The 16,008-nt window shown below is 39.6% G+C and overlaps 1 protein-coding gene across 1 annotated transcript; it reads left to right on the forward strand.

Moving 5' to 3' along the window:
• Positions 1-1,461: 1,461 nt before the first annotated feature.
• LOC114567208 (complement C1q-like protein 2) lies at positions 1,462-15,791 on the forward strand. Its single transcript, XM_028596186.1, has 5 exons — positions 1,462-1,616; positions 5,741-5,963; positions 7,844-7,894; positions 11,677-11,808; positions 15,362-15,791. The coding sequence occupies exons 2-5, from the start codon at positions 5,807-5,809 to the stop codon at positions 15,637-15,639; spliced, it is 618 nt and encodes a 205-aa protein (XP_028451987.1). The 5' UTR covers positions 1,462-1,616; positions 5,741-5,806; the 3' UTR covers positions 15,640-15,791.
• The last annotated feature ends 217 nt before the right edge of the window (positions 15,792-16,008 follow it).

Genomic DNA, 16,008 nt, shown 5'->3' on the forward strand with positions numbered 1-16,008 from the left:
ATCGTTCTGTTCTTACCGACACACACGTCAAAGAGACACACACGTCAAAGAGTTGCTTCGAGTGGCCACAACTGAGTACAAGCCAGACCTGAAAAGGCATGTGGATAACAAAGACTACCAAGTTTCCCATTGAGTCAGTCTAGGTAAGAAAGAAACCTATAAAACTGTTCTGCTTTGTATTATGACTGTCATTAGAACTGTAAGCCGCTGTTTTTGTTTTTGGCTCTTTATGCTGGACTAGTTAGCCACCCCTGCGTTACTCCAAGCTTCTTCCCTTGTGAACACCTCCACTCTTCACTCTTCACACACTACGCTCCAACCTGCACACTTTTTATCTTTTTCCTTCTACAACTGAATTCCCACGGGACTTCAGCGCAAGACTACAGCTAGCCGTCTGTTACATTATTTTACTGTACAAGGCACAAACATAATTTGCTCCATTTCCACGTAGTTACATAGTCACTTATATGGTCATAACCACTATTACTATTACCAATTACCTATTTTTGAGGGTGAAATAAAATATTTATTTTTTTTGCCACGAATGCATGCACGCTCTTCTGGAGGACATCCACCAGACCAGTGGGTGTTCGTTGGATTGTTGTCGGAGAGGAAGCAGAAGGAAGGACGCCGGCCGGGCCTGCTAGCCCAGCTAAGGAAACCACAACGATCAACACTAACAAGACTCCTACTCACCAACGCCAGATGGATCACACACTAAATGGATTTATTTGCTACAAATACACAAGGAACTGCTGCGTGATGATTATTACCGGAGCCTGGCTGAACACACTCACTCATGCCAGACAGCAGCTAGCAGCTAACAGGGTAGGTGAATTTAAACAATGGCTAAGTTGCTAAACGCATCTTGTTGTTGTGTACATCTTGTTGTTGTGTTCATGTTGCACAGACATTTTAATTACATTTTGTGTCTGTTAAGAGCCACAAAGGCACTCTTTATCTCATGCCCCCAAAACTGCCATTTGTTAGGTTAATATTTAAAATTTATTTTAATCACAAAAATGAACCTTTGCATCAAGTGAGACAGGCCCATACATAATAAGCTGTTCAGGGGCGAGTCTAGGATCAGACTGTGACACAGATATAATGCCTGCAAAAAGTGTTAACCACCTCCTAAATCAGTAATTTTATTAGCCGATAATCTCTGAGCTAGCTACTGAACAACAACGTCAGCTAACTTTTTTTGACAGTATTAACACTATGATGGAACTAAACTTGAAACTTTATAATTCACAGTAATAACAACCAATTTGACACAATGTTCTAACATTCAGCAATTTTAGACGCTTACATTTCAGTTTTGGTTCTAATCTGCACCATGAAATAACCAACTTCTTCTCTGGGGACTACAAATGTTAAATTTCACAACCGCACTCCTGATTTCCCTTTGACAGATCAGACAGAGACTCAGCCAAAGGTGGGAGTCTGGCACAACCACCTCCAATTGGCCAACACTACTCATCTGTTAATCCTGGACTGGGTTACAGGTGCATGGCATCAGCAACATATTCTTTCTTTTACATTGGTATCATGGCATGGAATAGTTTGCCTACTACTACAAAACTCCTATCATCACGAAGGATTTTTAAACGCAGGTAAAGCAGTTTTTATGGAACAAGGTGAATATCTATTGATAAATTGCTGAGTTTGTGTAGCATTTATATTATTATTTTTTAGTTTTTCATTTAGTTTGTTTTTTATGTGATGTTTATATTTTTTTAACTTCCTCCTCCATATTGTATGTCTTTCCATAATGGTTTGTTTGCTTTTTGTATATTGTTTTACATGTGAAACACCAAGGACCGTGCTGGAAATAAGTATTTTACTTTAGCATGTTATCCTTTGGATTACTGTTTTTTATTTGTCTTTATCCAGAAATCAATCAATCAATCAATGAATCAAAAACAAACACAGGATATTAAACCTGTTTCAAGCCCTTAGTAATTGTTTATTTAAAAAAAGCTTTTTATTATTATATTTTTTAGAGGTGCCGAGATTAAATTTAGGGGGACTTGAAATCTAAGTCTAAAATCGCCCATGAAGCTGTTTTAAATTTTAAACGTTTAATGCCTTCAGGCCATCATGCGGATGTGACCGAGCCTGACCTGAACCCAACCATAATTTCTACAGATCTGTCTGAACCCGGCCCGTGGAATATCCATGCCTTAGTGACTAACACAATCCTACGCAGTGTGTGCGCAGCAGGTGTAGCCAGTTAAAAGGTACATTCTGCAGTCCGCATACGTTATGCTTTCAATGTAGCCAAAGCGCGGTTTTCGAGACAGTTCAATAGAAATGCAAACGCTTCAACACAACTACAAAGGCCACAACACAAAGCCATAAGCTGGCCATAACTGGCCGTGAACTAGTAATGTGCAATACTGCAATATTTGGTATCAATCCGGTTCAAAGTAAATACAGGGCCAGTATCAATGATACTAATATGATTCCGATACTTTTTAATAATTAAGTTGGATGCATCATCAAATTGCTGAATCTGAATGAATTTTCATGACCCTTAAGTTTTTTGTTCTGTTTTTTGTGATTTTACCTTTGGATTTTTAATAAGTTAAAATGCAGGAAGGAATTTGCTTGTATTATTTGTTGTGTTACCACTGTGTCTTACAGCCTTTTTACAAATTTTACAGCTTGCCATTGTTTCATTTTCTTCCCACCACTACCATAAACTGTCCCAAACTATGGCAAAAACTTTGCCAAAGATTGAGACGCATATCCCCATGTGCTGCATACATATCTAAAAGAATGCTTCTAAAACTTGAATAATACCGGCATACCCCACATGTCCTAATAGGGAAATGCTTAATTTGGAAACCGGCCTTTTTTGGGATATCCAAACAGAATATGCTGTTTGCATGACCTGCATCAAATTCGGAATATTGTCATATTAGCTTGTAACATACATCAACTTGATGCAACCTGGACACATCATCAATGATGTTACCTGGGGTCACAGAGTGTTTCGGGTCTTTCAAGCATCATACACTCTCACCCAGATGACCCAGCTTGGGTTGATCAGGCCCCAGCTTGTGTCCAGGTAGCCCTACCCCACCCACGGTTCTCCTCTCCTAATCCACAGCCACCTTGATGCAACTTCTGCTGACTCCGTGACCTTCTTGATGGCCCTTTGCTTACTGGCCCCCTATGATGCCCAGGATGTTGTAGGCCCTGCAGAGAGGCCCTGTCCTCACCTCGATCCCAGCCTGGGAGACCTTCGGGTCTTGTGACTCTATGTATTGCAGCACCTCCCTGGCACGGCCCACCTTGAACTCCTCATTCAGGTTGCTGATGGGGAGCTTCAGCTTGTTGTTCTGGTCATACAGGGCGTTGCTGCTCAGGCTTCGAAGTAGACACAGGAACCTGCTGACTCTCCATTCAAAGCCCTCGATGGTGGAGATTGGAACCTCGTAGATCAGGAGGGGCCAGAGAATCCGTGAAAAAGCTGCAGTCAAACACATTTCCCAGAAATCTGGACTTTGTTAGCAGCAGAGACTCTCAGACTGAAACTGTCATAGTAGTCCAGAATGAGGTCTCTAAACTTGGGATGTGGTACGGGCGCCTCCTCAACAGGTCTCCTCAATAGTGGATTTATGTAATGGAATATATTCAAATATTTGTTCTGCAGAAATGGTGTGATCATTGGAGCATCTATAGCTTACATTTCCCATTTTGGGTTTAACATTGAGATCCCCATCTATGTAGGGAGGTCCCGGGCTATGTCTGCCCAAATAGACACACATTAATCTGCTGATGGATGACATTCTATTTCCTTATACTTCTGGCTCTGTGCCTGCTTCTTCTTACAGACACTTTATGAAGTGTTGTTTTGTGTTTTGGGGAATGCGGACACATTAAAAGCAGTTGACTTAAAAAACACAAACACAGTGACTTTACACACTGTCATGACCCGGAGGGCGGGGATCGCATCGTGCATATGGCCTTTTGTTTCTCCGTTAACCGTCCCGTTATTGTCGCTTGTCCCCCGCGGCCGTGTCCCAGGGTGTGACGTTTGCTTTCCCCGTTAATCTTTTCCTAAACCCAACCTCCGTATAGATGGTTCCCATTTTGTGCTGGCCACCACGATAAAAACAAGATAAATGTGTTGTTGTACACGAAACAATAGATTAAAAATAACGTGACAATTTCACGAACTGCCGTGAGACCGTGTTGCATGACAACTTTCAGTCTGGAATGTAAGTGGGGGCAATGAATATGTATTTGTCAGCTGATATAAAATTGACCTCTTTTGATTAATTCTATTGAATTGGTATATTCAGATTTGTACCAAATTATTATTCCTCCTGATTCTCTCCCCTGAGCGACTCATTTTAATTTGGTGGATGGGTCAATAATTTTTCTGTAGCCTATTGGACAACCACTAGGAGAACCCTTACACCATGTTTCCTGGAGGACAAGAATCATCATGTTTCCATCAACGTATTTTAAATTATCACTTTAGAAAATGTTGATGGAAATGGCAAAATTTGAAAAAACTACTAAAATTTGTAAAAAAGAATGATTCTCGCTTGAGGTGGTTTTTGGCTTTTTTGAAAAAAGTTACAGCGTAAAATGGGAGATGTATCCATCAGATGGGGTAAGGATCGGGATATGGGTCCTATCCAGGGCGCCCTACACTCGTGTCACAAGGTGTGTAGTGGAGTTGCTGTGCGCTGTAGCCTGTGCCTCAGACACGTCGGGTAAACTGATGAATTGGTTCAACAGCTTGAATCGTATGGCCCTGCACACTGCGTATACACAGCAGTGAACAGTTGTCTCTCTGACACCAAGTGTCTCTGCCACAACCCTCTATTCTGCACAGGTGGCCAACTGGTACACTGCTAACTCTCTCCATTTAGCTAAAGAACTTAACTTAACTATTTGATTTAGCAAGCTGGTTTACAATCTACAACCATGCGTAACGTCAACTTGTTACCAAACTACGCGTTGCGTAGTCTAGTTTATTCATTCTAAACAAGTTGATGGAAACGCTTCTAATTCACATTTTCTATTTTTTTTTCATTTCAACATTTTCAACATTTTAAGAGTTCGCTTATAATTTGCTTGATTAGACGGAAACATGATTAATGTCATAGTCAGTCAGGACTCTGCCGCTTTTTTCTGACTTCCGGTACAGACATGACGCAAGGCGAGGGGGATGGACTATGTTGTGTTCAATATAACATTGAATGTCCGAATTTCTGGATTGCCAGTCGGAAACTATATATGTGTCTACGGCATAGACTGTATAAAACAGGTCTATGGTCAGAAATGTCAACTCTGAAAGACATAACGTTATTTGCTCTATGGAAGAATTGGACAAAGACAAAAACTACAGACATTTACTCAATCATTTAATTGTAGTTAGTTTCGCAAACAGACATTACAGTTTTAGTTAGTTATCGTTTTTTTGTAATGCCTCATTTTTATATTTATTTCCGTTAACTACAATGTTTTTTCCCTCCTAGTTTTCGTTAACAATTATAAACTTGGTCAATATAAAAATACATGGTAAGATAAGTTTAAAGGTACCCTTTAACAATGTTATCATAGATTATCAATGTGTTTATCTTCTCTGGGTAATCTGTGATACGGGGAAGAACTGGTTACACCCATGTTCTGCAAACTGACGTTGACACATCATGTGTGACAATGTGTACCAGTTCAACATCTGTGACGTCCTTTTTGCTTTTTTTTTCTGTAGGGTTCTCTTTAAAGCTCACACAGGTTTATAGACGGCACAGTTCAACAGTAAGCTGCCAGTGCAAGAATGAAGATCTCTGTGAGTTTTATGCTGTTGCTGCTGCTCGGCTCTGTCCCTGCAAGTGAAAGTGTTGAATGCCATCTGGCTTCTGCTCCAGACATCTACGCTGCGCTGAGAGAGACGACCGCCTCGTTGGTTCAACTGAAAGTGGACATGGCTGCAGGTACAGTAATGATCTGTTTGCATCATGTCATAGTAGTTCAGAAATATCCAAGGGAGAAATAAGTATTTTTCGATGTATTGGAGCAAAGTAAGGCTGAAACTATCAAGTATTTTCATTGTGGATTAATGTGTGGAATATCTCCTGGATGAATGGATGATTTTTTTGGTCTCTAAAATGTTGATCAGTGTTTCCCTAAAAGCCCAAGATGACATCCTCAAATGTCTTGTTTTGTCCAAAACTAAAAAATATACACAGATGAGAGAATAAACTAGAAAATATTCACAGTTAACAAGTTGACCACAACGTTCACTGTTTTTTCATTAAAAATGACTCAAACTGATTCATCGATTATCAAAATAGGTTGAGATTAAGTTAAAGGTCCCATGGCATGACAATTTCACTTTGTGAGGTTTTTTAACAATAATATGACTTCCCCCAGCCTGCCTATGGTCCCCCAGTGGCTAGAAATGGTGATAGGTGTAAACTGAGCCCTGGGTATTCTGCTCTGCCTTTGAGAAAATGAAAGCTCAGATGGGCGACCTGGAATCTTCTCCTTATGAGGTCATAAAGAGCAAGGTTACCTCCCCTTTCTCTGCTTTTCCCACCCAGAGAATTTGGCCCACCCATGAGAGAGAGAGATATCATGGCTTTCAAACGAGCAAATTGCCAGTTGGTCAAGGCCACACCCCCACCCTCCACCTTGCCTCCTCCCCCCCCTCTCTCCTCCTCAATAGCTACAGACACAGAAATGGCACATACTAAGGAACGCTCATTGTGGGACTGGCTCTAGTGGCTGTAATTCTGCACCAAGGCTGAATTTTATTAGGGGAGGTCTATATAAAAGAGACTTCAGATACAGTCTATATAAAAGAGGGGACCACTAAGGTCAGATACATATAGGGGGAAAAGAGACTTTCAGATACAGGTCTATATAAAAGAGACTTCAGATACAGGGGACCACTAAGGGGTCTATATAAAAGAGACTTCAGATACAGTATTAGGGGACCATATAAAAAGGTCTATATAATAGAGACTTCAGATACAGTATTAGGGGACCACTAAGGTCTATATAAAGAGACTTCAGATACAGTATTAGGGGACCACTAAGGTCTATATAAAAGAGACTTCAGATACAGTATTAGGGGACCACTAAGGTCTATATAAAAGAGACTTCAGATACAGTATTAGGGGACCACTAAGGCCTATACAAAAAAAGAGACTTCAGATACAGTATTAGGGGACCACTAAGGCCTATATAAAAGAGACTTCAGATACAGTATTAGGGGACCACTAAGGTCTATATAAAAGCATCCAAAGAGCACCATGTCATGGGACCTTTAATAGTTGACAACTGATTCATGCAGCTCTAAAGCAGAGATATTCAACAGGGGGTCCGTGACCCCTAGGGGGTCCTCAGAGAAGTGCAGGGGGCCGCCATATTATGTTTAAAATGTTTTTGAAAGTTTCTTTTTTCAAAAATTCAAATATGTCTGAAAATATACAATAAATTGAATCCCACCTATTATTAGGAAAGATAATTTGACCTATTTGTGAAAACCATTTCCTTTACACATTGAAGATAAGCTTAATATAGGTAGCATTACAGTTAGGCTTAATAATTCACTGTGCCTTCCACATATATAGTTTACCATTAAAACATGATGTATAAATAATATATATCTATTAATTTTCATCCATCCAGTTTACCATGCAACTCACTTTTATACAATATATGTACAATAGTAGGGGGTCCCTACTCCGTCTCTCTTTCAGCTAAGGGGTCCTTGGCCTAAAAAACTTTGAAGCTCTAAACCAATGTCCAGAGAAACTGAAGGTGCAGTAAAACAAAACTGACAAATAAACTGTCTCTGATTTTGCAGGTATAGCACAGCTGAAGACTGAAGTGGACAAGCTGAAGAAACAACTGCAAGGTATTGTTCTCTGATCATTTTTACAGTGAGACATTTCATTTTTACTAAATAAAATAATCCTGGCCAAACACTTTAAAGTTTTTGTAAATTTAGAAGAAACCTACACACACAAATAAACAAAGTTGAATAAAATAAATGTTTTCTTTCCACACATCTAACCCTAACCCTGAATGAATGGTGGCACTGAAGGAAATGTGTAAATGTTGTTTTGTTCCTAAGGGCCTCCATAGAAAGAAGACATTTTAGGGAAGATAAATAGTACAAAAACTATAAACTGAAAAATGTTTCTGCCTGTAGTGTCTCCTCTCAATTTAAATGTTGCAAACCCTGCTGTTTTTAGCTTCTGAAATGATGAAATGCTTTTAACTATCAAGCTTCAATGACAGATTATTTTTTAATGGTTTTGCCTTTTGTTGGAGGATATTTTGTTCATTGTTACTAATGCTATTCTGTCTTCTTCAAAAAGCTTTTACTGGCTTATTTACGGTTCTCCATTTCACATGTTCTACATATGAACATTGTATCTTCTAAAATTGAGTCTTAAAGATGTGAATAAACTGAACTTAAAATATTTAAGGGTCAAAATACATGAAAACATCCTGATTCAAAACAACCACATATATTAATTTTGACTTGATTCCGAATATGTATTATCCCATAAATATAACATTATGAAAAGCCAATTAATTATTCTCTTTCAATTTTAAACATGTCCCGATTTCTAAATATTAAACCTTGTTAGAAATGTAGTACATTTGTCAGGGTTTCAGTGAATGTAGGACCCAAATGCAGAGACCAGGCAGAATGGAGCTTCAATATTTAATAAACAAAATCCTTACACAACAAAAAGTGTCCTGAATACAGCAGTCACAATACCAAACAGGTACAAGCAGAATTCCAGAAACCAGGGGCCTGTTTTACAAAAGCAGAATATATAAATCCAGGATAACTGATAAAGCCAGGCTTGACCTAGTCTAATCTGTGCATCGTGGCTTGGTGCGTTTCACGAAGGCCGAGCCAGGCTGAGGAGGAGAGACTAGGTGGAGCCAGGCTGAGGAGGAGAGACTAGGTTGAGTCAGGCTGAACTAATTCAGATAGATGCACATCCACGGCTTTCCTCAAAAGACCGCAAGGTCGATCACAGATTTACTGATGCCAAAATGGAGAATACGCATTGTACAGACTTTATACAGAGTGAGCAGCAGCTTATTGTGGAAGTAGGATGACGTGAAACACATTATTTGTATAAAAAGAAAAGAAACACGGCCGCTGTAATGAAACAGCGAGAAAAAGTGCAGCAGACGATCACGGACCGACTGAATGCGTAATTGTAGCCTAAACATAAACATTAACTGACCTCTGCTCTGAATTGAAGCTGTCATAATCCTACCATTCAAGGATTAGGCTACTGATCATTTGCACAAATTAACAATTGTACTCTTTGCCTTAAAAGTAAGCAGAAGATAATGTTACTCAGGAAATTTACCATGAAGATCAATTTTCTACAACGCTAGAATATGAAGCGTAAATATCTCTTTCACTCTCTTCCTCTCCCTCTCTCTCATGGGCTAAAATATAAATTTCCTAGGTCATATTAACTTCCACTGCTCGCTTTTAATGCAAAGTGTACAACTGTTCGTTTTTGCAAATGACAAGTGACACATTGAATGGTTTCAGTTAAGAGCAGTAGTTCTTACATGTATATTTTTAGATATATCATTCAGTCTGTCTGCTATTATCTGCCACACTTTTTCTCGCGTTTTATTTTTTTAATTTTTTATAAAGGACGAGTTTCCTTCTCTACATATTATATGCCTTACTCCCTCATATATATGGACATAGAAAATAAAGACACTGAAGAAATTGGACTCTAAAATCTAGAAACTATTTTTACGATTAAACTATTACTATCTTTATTTATAAAGATAATAAAGTGATAAATTCCATGCACACTGTAAACCTGAATGGAACAGAGTATATTCATCAGTTATTTCCCCCCAGGCAAAATATAAGGTCAAAAACCATTAAGGTGTCCTCTCCCTGTTGTTACATGAATGTACAGTAGCCTACATCACTAGATAGTTACTGGTCCAGTGAACTAAGTCTATAATTTGGGAGGATTGTACAGTTAGGATATGTTCTTAAAATTGTACAATCCTCCCAAATTATAGTCCCAGTTTACTGGACAACACAAATTGTGTGCTAAGAATGCCAAATACAATGCACATGGAAGAGGAACAAACATGATCCTTATTGTCAAAATTTAGAAAAAAAAATAATCTGCTAAAACAATTCAAGGTGCATTGTTCAACTATAGAAACACACATGTAGAGCATTGTATGTATTGCCCTTAGTAACAGACTTTCATTTTTTTTATTTAATACAGCAATAAAACAGTAGCAATGAAAAAATAATGGTCACAACTTTAAATAATTAAATGAACAGCAATATGCACCTGTTGTATTTTAATCCAGGCTGATAACAATAGGATAAAACCACTGCTGGGTGATCAGAAAAGGCTCCAGGATTAAATAAATCCTGGCTGTTAGCCTGGTCAGGAGCAGGCGAGCTGCACAGAATAAATCTCCATGGTGATTTATGTGCCTCCACTTTTCATCCAAGATAACTGGGAAATCCCAGCTTAATCCCTTATCTTGGTTTTGTGAAACAGGCCCCAGGAATAGCAGGGAACAAGTATAACGTGGCAAAACTGGTAGACTAACACACAGAACTCCAAAACAGAAATAATAACCTGACAACAGACAAGGGAAACACAGATACTAAATACAAGAGGTAACGACCAAACAAGGGACAGGTGATACAACAGGTGAAACACATCAGAGCGGGGCGGAACAATCAGACAGGTAGGAAAACACAAGACAGGTAGTAAAACTAGACAAGAAAAGACGGTAAACCAGACTACCAAAATAAAACAGGAAACAGAAACATACAACCATGACAAAATTAAACACTTTGATTACATAGGACTCAAATGATCAGTTAAATATTTGATCTCTCTCTCTTTCTCTCCCTCTCTCTGTCTGTCTCTCTGTCTCTGTCTCTCTCTCTCTGTCTCTCTGTCTCTCTCTGTTTCTCTCTCACTCTGTCTCTCTCTCTCTGTCTCTCTCTCTCTCTGTGTGTCTCTTTCTCTCTGTCTTTCTGTGTCTCTGTCTCTGTGTGTGTCTCTCTGTCTCTCTGTGTCTCTCTCTGAGTATAACACGGGATAGTGGCAGTCAACAAGTTCCTGTCTGTCATTAGTCCTGGTGTTAGCAACAAATGTCCTTATTGTGATGAAAAATAAAGTGTGTTTGATTGTTATTGTGTGTCTGCCACCGTTGGTCTTGTTGCTGGAGAAACAGTTCAGTAAGGTAGGGGAGGGTTTCTCCAAACAAATGTTCATCCTTGGGTTCAGTTACAGGAAGTTTGCTAAACGTCAGCTGATGAACTTCATCTTGGGCCAATCAAAGATGGCTGTGTATGTGAGCAGAAAGAGGAAGGTGGATGACTCTGTTGATATTAATGTGAATCTACTGTTTACTCGGATGGTGAAAGCCAGAATCAGGATTGACTTTAATTATTACAAAGAGATGAACATTGATGTCATGTATTGAAGTGTATATGTATGTACGTACTTATTGGCCTGTTGGAAAGAGAGATTTGTAAATAACGATATGGTACATTGATAGAATAAAAAAATCTAAATCTCTTTCTCTGTCTCTGTCTCTGTCTCTCTCTCGCTCTCTCGCTCTCTCTCTCTTTCTCTATCTCTCTTTCTCTGTCAGTCCGACAGATTGCATTCTCAGCTTCTCTGGTGGTTGAAGGCACCTCACGTACCGGACCCTTACCCACGGAGACTACCCTGATCTACAAATACGTCCCCACCAACATCGGAAATGCCTACAACTCAAACACAGGTAGCTCTCATATTCTAACAATACATTTTTGGGATGCCCTAATATCAACATATTGGCAGAATACCAATATTTAGCGATGTTAATATGGTCTGTATGAATCAAGTTTCTATGATAAGTTTTACGCACTGAAAAACAAGACTAAACATTGAAATTTGTAAGAGTTATGTATTTCTTTTTTGCAAAACATTATGTAAATAAACAATGTTTATTTTAACCAAACCAGATTGTTGGAACAGTGGAAAGATAATCGAAGACTCAAAAAGGTCTATCTCTGTAGGGATCCATCCCATAATGTTGTCAGACACTTAGAGTAATAATCTGAGTCTGTCAGCAGCAAGAACAGAACTTTTAGTGACTCTAACTGCTGCTGATCATTAGTCCTGAGGTCTGTACTACGAATCCAGATCAACATGCCCTGGATTTATTTCAGTTCCCTGCCTACACCTAACAACCACGGTACTACATAAGGGTGGTTATCAACTAGTTCAATCAACCCAAGGTTTCCATAAAAGAGGCGGGGTTTGCACAGCACGACCAATCACAAACATCTACCAGAGCCACATATTTTACATAAGAAGAGCAAACTGAAGAACACAGACACTGTTTTACAGGCAAAATGCAATACAGTCACTTCCTAAACAGGAGGGAAGCTGACAAAAACAAATAGGCGACGTAAATGTGTAAATCACAACGCTTATTAATATCACTTCCTCATAATTCAGGACCAAGATCTGACCATAATTACACTTGTGCTTTCCATAAACGTTGCTTTAGCCTTTTATTTCAGTTGCAACCTTGGCAGTGGGAAGCCATGGTGAGATTAAATAAAAAATATAAAACAGCAACACACGGCTCAACAAGCCGACAAATAGCTACAGGTATATGTAATTCACTCAGCTGAAAATCTTTCAATTCAATTCAATTCAATTCAATTTTATTTATAGTATCAAATCATAACAAGAGTTATCTCGAGACACTTTACAGATAGAGTAGGTCCAGACCACACTCTATAATTTACAAAGCCCCAACAATTCCAACAATTACAGTAATTCCCTCAAGAGCAAGCAGTGCGACAGTGGCGAGGAAAAACTCCCTCTTGGGAAGAAACCTCGGACAGACCCAGGCTCTTGGTAGGCGGTGTCTGACGGGCGGTTGGGGGTGTGATGAACAGTGGCAATAATAGTCACATTAATAATGGAACAGTGACTGGATGTAGCGGGAAGCTGCAGGGTTCAGCCGGAAGAAGCATGACATTGCAGGGCACCGCTGAGCTCGGCAGGGAGTGCAGCAGGACCACGGCAACAGCTGGAACCAGGATCTTGGTGCCAACGTTCTCCAAGGAAATACGCTGGGGAAAAACATAAGGACTCCGGGAGTAAACTCCCCAGAAGCTAGGATTAGTAACAAGCATTTCTGGTACGGGATACACACAAATAGTAATAGTAAAAGTAATAGAAAGGGGAGGAGAGAGCAGCTCAGTGTGTCAAAGGAAGGAAGGAAGTCCCCCGGCAGTCTAGAACTATAACAGCGTAACTATAACAGCGTAACTAAGAGAGACAGGTCATAAGGAGAGGTAGCTTTTTCGGGCTTAGAACTCTCCCCTGCCGGATCGGGCTTGGCTGGCCTGCCTCCCTCTACTTTGTTATGTATTATTAGTCTAACAATTATGAAGAGAAGCAGGTGGGCCAGTTAGGTGAACACTGCAACTCCTCACTCCCTAACTATAAGCTTTATCAAATAGAAGAGTTTTAAGTTCATTCTTGAAAGCGATTACAGTTTCTGCCCCCCGAACCCAGATCGGGAGCTGGTTCCATAGGAGAGGAGCCTGATAACTGAAGGCTCTGGCTCCCATTCTACTTTTAGAGACTCTAGGTACCACCAGTAACTCTGCATTCTGGGAGCGCAGTGCTCTAGTGGGACAATAAGGTATTAGGAGCTCTTCTAGATATGATGGTGCTAGACCATTTAGAGCTTTGTAGGTCAATAGAAGGATTTTAAACTCAATCCTGGATTCAACAGGAAGCCAGTGCAGAGAAGCTAATACAGGAGAAATATGATCTCTTCTCTTAGTTCTTGTGAGAAACACGCTGCAGCATTATGGATCAGCTGGAGAGTCTTAAGGGACTTATTTGAGCAACCTGACAGTAGGGAGTTACAATAGTCCAGCCTGGAAGTAACAAATGCATGCACTAGTTTTTCAGCGTCGTTTTGAGATAGGATATTCCTAATTTTGGCAATGTTACGAAGATGAAAAAAGGCTGTTCTTGAGGTTTGTTGTAGATTGGCATTAAAGGATATATCCTGATCAAAAATAACTCCTAAATTTCTGACAGTAGTGCTGGAGGCCAGGGCAATACCATCCAGAGTAGCTATATCTTTAGATAATGAGGTTCTGAGGTGTTTAGGTCCCAGTACAATAACTTCAGTTTTGTTAGGGTTTAACATCAGAAAATTATAGGTCATCCAGGATTTTATATCTTTAATGCACGTTTGAAATTTAGCTAGCTGACTGGTTTTCGTCGGTTTGATTGACAAGTATAATTGGGTGTCATCCGCATAACAGTGAAAGTTAATTGAGTGTTTCCTAATAATATTGCCTAGAGGAAGCATATATAAGGAGAATAGAATTGGTCCAAGCACTGAGCCTTGAGGAACGCCATGGCTAACTTTAGCGTACTTGGAGGATTTATCATTAACATTAACAAATTGAGATCGATCAGAGAAATAGGACTTAAACCAGCTTAGAGGAATTCCTTTAATGCCAATTAAGTGTTCCAATCTCTGTAACAGGATTGAATGGTCAATAGTGTCAAATGCAGCACTAAGATCTAGTAAAACAAGAATGGAGACAAGTCCTTTGTCTGCAGCAGTTAAAAGGTCGTTAGTAATTTTCACCAGTGCCGTCTCTGTGCTATAATGCTTTCTAAATCCTGATTGAAAGTCATCAAATAAACTATTGCTATTTCATAACAATACCCAACAGAGAATGTTAACGGGGTTGTTGGTCTCTAAATGTTTTAACTTTTTTGAGCGCACCTCTCTCTCTCTTTCTCTCTGTCTCTCTCTCTTTAACTCTTTCTCTCTCTCTCTCTCTCTCTCTCTCTCTCTGTGTCTCTCTCTCTCTCTCTCTCTCTCTCTCTCCACCCACCGAGCTCCACCTGATCTTCTAAGAACGGTGACACCGTTATCAACCGAGTATTGATTGGTCAGTAGGCGTTGCTTTAACACCAGTTGATCTCTAATCTCCAACATATCATAATGCTCCTGAGCAGGTTAGGTGTTCAGCATGAGTTACCACGGCGATTTAAACCGGTAACAAGTGATCCACCATCGTGATACACAAAACCCTGGGTTGAACCTAAAGTTACCTCAGTAACGCCAAATCTTGCTTCGTAGTACAGGCCTCTGTAGGGTTACATTACAGCTTGGTTCTTACTGGACCAATGGGAAAAATATGATATATTGTTCATCTCTAATATATTTCACTTGTATGTTGCTGTTCAAGCACTTTTTTCATTTTCCATTTAAAATGACAAAAACAAATGTCCAACAGGTGTGTTCACTGCCCAGGTGAGAGGAGCGTACCACTTTGAGTGGCATTTTGCTGGAGACAACAGCGGCGGTTCAGCGGGTTGGTTGGTCAAGAACTCACAGAAAGTTTTCGCCGTATACGAGCAACAGGCGAGCGGTTGGGTGGGTGTTTCTAATGGTGTCACACTGCTGCTGGAGGTGGGAGATGTTGTGTTTGTGCGTCTGGTGGCTTCCAGTTTGGTGTTTGACAACTTCAATCACCACACCACCTTCAGTGGCCATCTTCTGTTCCCCATGTAGGACAGAAACAGCAGCTCTGTGATAGTCACGCAGGTTGTTGTTGTCTTAAACAAGTCTTCATAGCACTTCAGAGATTTAAACAGATTTCATCTGCATCCAAATAATAATAAGTAATAATTGTTAACAGGGATCTTTTTTCCTTCAAATTTTAAAGTGGTTAATGTTTCTGATTCTCTCTTGTTTCTGTCATTTTGATCATATAATAAACATATATCATTGCAATTACATCTGTGTGCGTTTCTTTATTGTTCTTGTTGACATTGCTTTCTAACATTCAGCAACAGAAGAAAAGAACTGTCGAAAAAAAATTACAACCTCATACAAAAAACATTTTTGAAAAAAAGCTATTTTTTTGTTGAAAAAGCGACA

Source organism: Perca flavescens, chromosome 13, assembly GCF_004354835.1.
Source record: "Perca flavescens isolate YP-PL-M2 chromosome 13, PFLA_1.0, whole genome shotgun sequence".
NCBI classification, from domain to species: Eukaryota; Metazoa; Chordata; class Actinopteri; order Perciformes; family Percidae; genus Perca; species Perca flavescens.

Excerpts from the sequence above, each read along its gene's own strand:
- LOC114567208 (XM_028596186.1), top strand. The coding sequence starts at position 5,807 with ATGAAGATCTCTGTGAGTTTTATGCTGTTGCTGCTGCTCGGCTCTGTC. Across the intron at positions 5,964-7,843 it reads GAAAGTGGACATGGCTGCAG|GTATAGCACAGCTGAAGACT; the intron begins GTACAGTAATGA and ends CTGATTTTGCAG. Across the intron at positions 11,809-15,361 it reads TGCCTACAACTCAAACACAG|GTGTGTTCACTGCCCAGGTG; the intron begins GTAGCTCTCATA and ends AATGTCCAACAG.